Source organism: Oncorhynchus kisutch, linkage group LG15 (genome assembly GCF_002021735.2).
Source record: "Oncorhynchus kisutch isolate 150728-3 linkage group LG15, Okis_V2, whole genome shotgun sequence".
Classification (NCBI taxonomy): Eukaryota; Metazoa; Chordata; class Actinopteri; order Salmoniformes; family Salmonidae; genus Oncorhynchus; species Oncorhynchus kisutch.
In genome coordinates this window covers 25,981,033-25,985,736 of record NC_034188.2, presented here as the reverse complement: position 1 = coordinate 25,985,736, position 4,704 = coordinate 25,981,033, and the positions used below count along the sequence as shown (strand labels likewise).

The window sequence follows — 4,704 nt, the reverse complement described above, 5'->3', positions numbered from 1 at the left end:
GTGTAATAAGTTCTGATCAGCTATTGGGGGCGGCAGGGTAGCCTAGTGGTTAGAGCGTTGGACTAGTAACCGGAAGGTTGCAAGTTCAAACCCCCGAGCTGACAAGATACAAATATGTCGTTCTACCCCTGAAGAGCCAGTTAACCCACTGTTCCTAGGCCGTCATTGAAAATAAGAATTTGTTCTTAACTGACTTGCCTGGTAAAATAAAAAAAATCTATAGAACAGAGGTTCTATATGTTGCCTGTCTGGGAATTAAAACCACAGCCTTGGAGTGGCTAGCCCATTTCCTCCAAATGGAATTTCTCAGTCTCTGCATCTCCATTTGTTTAACCCTTCTCTCTTTGTGATGCATGATATGACAACATTAGTTTTCAGTCCCCAGATTTGCCACATCTGGAGATCTGAATCACATCTTCCTTGACATCACTGTCATGTGGCTCACGTCTGCAACATGGCCAGTTGTGGATTAATTTGTCATGCTATAAACGCCAGAGGCTTTGCGGTTGGATTTTTTTTTTTTAAAGGTAGATGAACAGTTGTAATCCAAAGTAGAGGCATTCAGCCTACTGTTTAATTAGACTAAGCCATTTAAGCCTTATATTGCAATATCATACAGAACAAAGAGGATTAAGGATTTAAGCTTGGTAAGGGACGTTAAGCCATTGTTGAACCAATACACAGTGGTTCCATGTCACTGGAGGTCTGCCTGCGCACAAAGCCGATGACAATCAAAACACAGAAGAGGAAGTAGTAGACCAACTAAAACATGTTTAATCTAATATTTTCCTCACTTCCTTTCTCACACACACAAATGCACACACGCTATATTTTGGAAAAATGTTAGATTATAATTATGATACAAGACGTCTCAAACCATAGGTAAATTCTCATGATCTTCCTTTCTCATTAGGATAAAAATAATATAACAAGTGTAAAGTGTGATCGATCTACCTGTTTACACACATTGTCTACAAGTATCTAAAAGAGGCACACTCATATTTTGATAGGTGGTTTTGTAAACCATAGAATATGCCATGCCAATGCATTCCTCACACAGCATAGTGCCAGCAGTGTAGAGTGCATGTTTCAGCCCCATGGACAGCAGTGCCTGGGTTTTGGGGGTTCAGCAATGAGGTAGACCTGAGGTCCACTCAAACCCGTCTGACAGAAGTTGTAATCAATAACATTTTAGATTTCTTTTAAATAGACTGAAAACTACATCTAATTATGAGGATGCAGTGAGATCCCCGATGGGTTGGACGATACTTTTCTCGTCAATCATCTTGAAAAAACTTCTGGAAATCAACCAATCCTCTGTCGTTAACACAATGGAAAGGTCAAATGCTGTATTATCTAAATGTTGAAAGTGCGTGGGCGACGGAGAGAAACAACATGGTGCAGTTTGAGTCCATGTGGCGGCTCGTGATATGGGCGCAGGAGCTGAGTATGTGAGCAGGTGTGTCTGGGCAGGAGTGATGTGGATGTTTGTGTGCATCGCTATGTTGTTGTTTGTATGTGTATGTTTTGTATTGTTTAAAAAAATACAGAAATAAAATCTTTACATTTTGACACCTCTGTCAAACTCGACCAAGCAATTGCAGTCATTTGTAATCATTTAGGATAGGCTACTCATCAAAAGTAGACACTACACCACTGTTCTGACTCTCATTCCTTTTTGACGACAGTGTGATGAATGATTCATGTTTAGATTCTAAAACACCCAGCGCCCCACACAGCTTTATCAGCTCTGCAATCTGGGTTCATGACATCATTTTTACTCTGAACTAAATTATCATTTTTTTTTTATCTAGATGGGACATAAAATATTAATTACAGTACAGAAAAGAACGGGTTGTACAAAGGTGCTGGAATTATTATGCTTTGGCCTACATACCTTAGCTACATCACTGAATATTAAATGAATTCTTAACTTTGAAAGCAGGGGACAATATGATTCAGTAGTCATATTAAAGCATCTATGACAATATATATATTTTACTTTTGTTTAATACATCCTATTCCCTCTGTACATTGTTTCTAATATTCACATATTGGTGCACAACACGAGATATTTTGATATGATATCATCATATTATTTACATATAAAAGTTCATTTTGAAACTAATAGTCATTCAGAGGTGTAGGGCTGAGCGCTGGATACGATGAGCAGTGAAGCACAGTCAATCAGTCATGGCCATCAAAGTGACCCTTCTTTTCAAGTGGCATTAGTGCGTTTTGAAGTCCGGCAAACTATTTTCTTAAACGCCTTACGGAAATCCCTGTTGAAAATGGTATATATGATAGGGTTCACGGAGCTGTTACAGTAACCAATCCAGAAGAAGGTGTTGAAGAGCGCACCGGGGATGTAGCAGCTCTCCCTGCAGATTGCGTGCAGGCTATATGTGAAGAAGAAGGGGAACCAGCAGAGCACAAACACCCCCATCACCACGGCGAGCACGAACGTGAATCGCTTCTCACGCATCTGGGCCACTTTGGTCTTGGATGAGGCCGCCGCAAGGTGCTGCCGCTGGGCTGCCAGGGCGGGGTTGGCGGCATTTTTAGGGTCTTGGAAAAGCTGCGTGGCGCGCGCCGAGGCCCAAGATAGGCGGGAGCTCTGGCGTGGGCAGCAGTCCGAGCCCTCCACCTTCATTCGCTTGGAGAAGCGGTGGTTACGGGGTTTGTCCGATGCACAGCAGCTCTCCTCCAGGTCGATATCATCCAGCTCCTCCTGCCTGTGGTGGTCCTCGGAGCTCTGGCTACTGGGGCTCTCTATCTCCATCCGCTCCTTCCTCATGAAGCACGTCTCTGACTGGGAGGGCTGCCTCTCCAGGCCATTTTTAGCCACGAACACCGTGGAAGAGCGCTGCTTGGCCACTTTATAGATCTTACAGTAGACTAGGATCATGATGAGGCCCGGGGCAAAGAAGGACACGAGGCAAGAGGACAGGATGTACCAGGTCTCGTTGTTTAACAGACACTCATGCTCATCATGCTTGGTCATGATAAGAGGCGGAAAGGAGATGACGGCGGAGATGACCCACACCATGGCTATCATGGACTTGATACGCTTGGGAGTCCGCTTCAGATTATAGCTCACTGCCTTGGTGACGGACCAGTAGCGGTCCAGACTGATGGCGCACAGGTGGACTATAGACGAGGTACAGAAGAGTACATCCAGTGCCAGATAAAAGGCGCACCAGGGGCTCCCAAAGTACCAGTAACCCATGACCTCATTGGCAAGGGAGAACGGGATGACCAGTGTGGCTACGAGGATGTCCGCGCATGCCAGGGAGACCAGGAAAAGGTTCTGGGGCGCGCGGAGAGCCCTGCTGGTGAGCACGGCCACGATGACCAGCACGTTACCAACGATGGTGACCAGAATGATCACGGTCACCAGCAGTATGATGAGCGCAGAGCCCAGCTCCGTGTGCGGGAGAGGTCTCGGTGCGCTCGAGGAGTTGGCATCCTGCAAGGTGTTGTAGGTAACGGTGATAAACTTGGCTACATCCATCATAAACACATCTTCTCCTGGGTTATTTATAGCGTGCGCCTTTCCACCCCCAAACAGCTTAACTTGGATGCATTCAATTGTTGATCAAGTCATTAGTCTTAAAGCATTTAATCAATGGAGACACGCTGTACACTAGGTTGTGTGATCAGGGAACAGATATAGCCTAGAGCACATAGGTCAAATACGTGAGGACCCTCAGCGTCCTGGCGAGCTGCCCTCATCTTCAGTTCCATAGAGGAGGGTCCGCAACAGCTCCGTGCTTGGTAACAGCTCCGTGCTCGGTAACAGCTCCGTGCTCGGTAACAGCTCCCTGCTCTGTACTCACAGCATATTGAGTAAGTTTTTTCTACTACGAAGTCCGGAATCCAAATGAGTAAGTCTCCATATTAGGGTGATATTCCAGCAGCATCAAAACATTTTGTTTCTGTTATCTCTCTGTCGGTCTCGTGCGCAGTGCTGTATGTTGTTTTGTTAAAAGAGTGTCCTCCATGAAGCACAAGGGGCAGCACACGTTGCGAGATGGAGACACTTCTCGTGGTATATGTGTGCATGCAGGAGTGAAGTGGGTGATATCACTCCTAAGACCAACCCATCTCCAAGCTTAGCGAGACAGAAAGAGAGAGAGAGAGAGAGAGAGAGAGAGAGAGAGAGGGAGAGAGACAGAGCGAGAGAGAGAGAGAGAGAGAGAGAGAGAGAGAGACAGAGAGAGAGAGAGAGAGAGAGAGAGAGAGAGAGAGAGAGGTCCGACCGTCTGAGTTTACTTTGGATAAGGAACAGTTGAAGGGAGACTGCTCGTAGAATGACCTAATTGGTTCTTTATTCAGCTCTCATGCACAGAAAGAAAGCCATTACAGCCCACCTACAGATGGTAATGGAAGTTGATTCATAAACATAAGAATAATTTAACCATCAACTGTTATTAGCATCCATTATTTCATTTTGATAACAAATGGAGAACAGCATGAATGGCATGTTGGTATGCTGGTATGTTGACTTGAGGTGAGGTTCATGACTGGAAAGTGAGATCATTTAAGCAGGAGACAATGTGTCTGCTGACTGGATCATATGATGGTATGGTGTGTAAGGTTCAAGGCATAGCAGCTTCAGGGCCAGACAATGGACTATGTTTAGGATCATCATCTACATGATGATGATAGTAGGAGATTAGGGACAAACAAATAAGGACTAAA

At 45.0% G+C, this 4,704-nt stretch overlaps 1 protein-coding gene across 1 annotated transcript; it reads right to left on the bottom strand.

The window, feature by feature from the left end:
* Positions 1 to 303: 303 nt before the first annotated feature.
* LOC109905998 (alpha-2Db adrenergic receptor) lies at positions 304 to 4,091 on the bottom strand. The gene has a single exon (XM_020503627.2). The coding sequence runs from the start codon at positions 3,515 to 3,517 to the stop codon at positions 2,219 to 2,221; it is 1,299 nt and encodes a 432-aa protein (XP_020359216.1). The 5' UTR covers positions 3,518 to 4,091; the 3' UTR covers positions 304 to 2,218.
* Between the last annotated feature and the right edge of the window lie 613 nt (positions 4,092 to 4,704).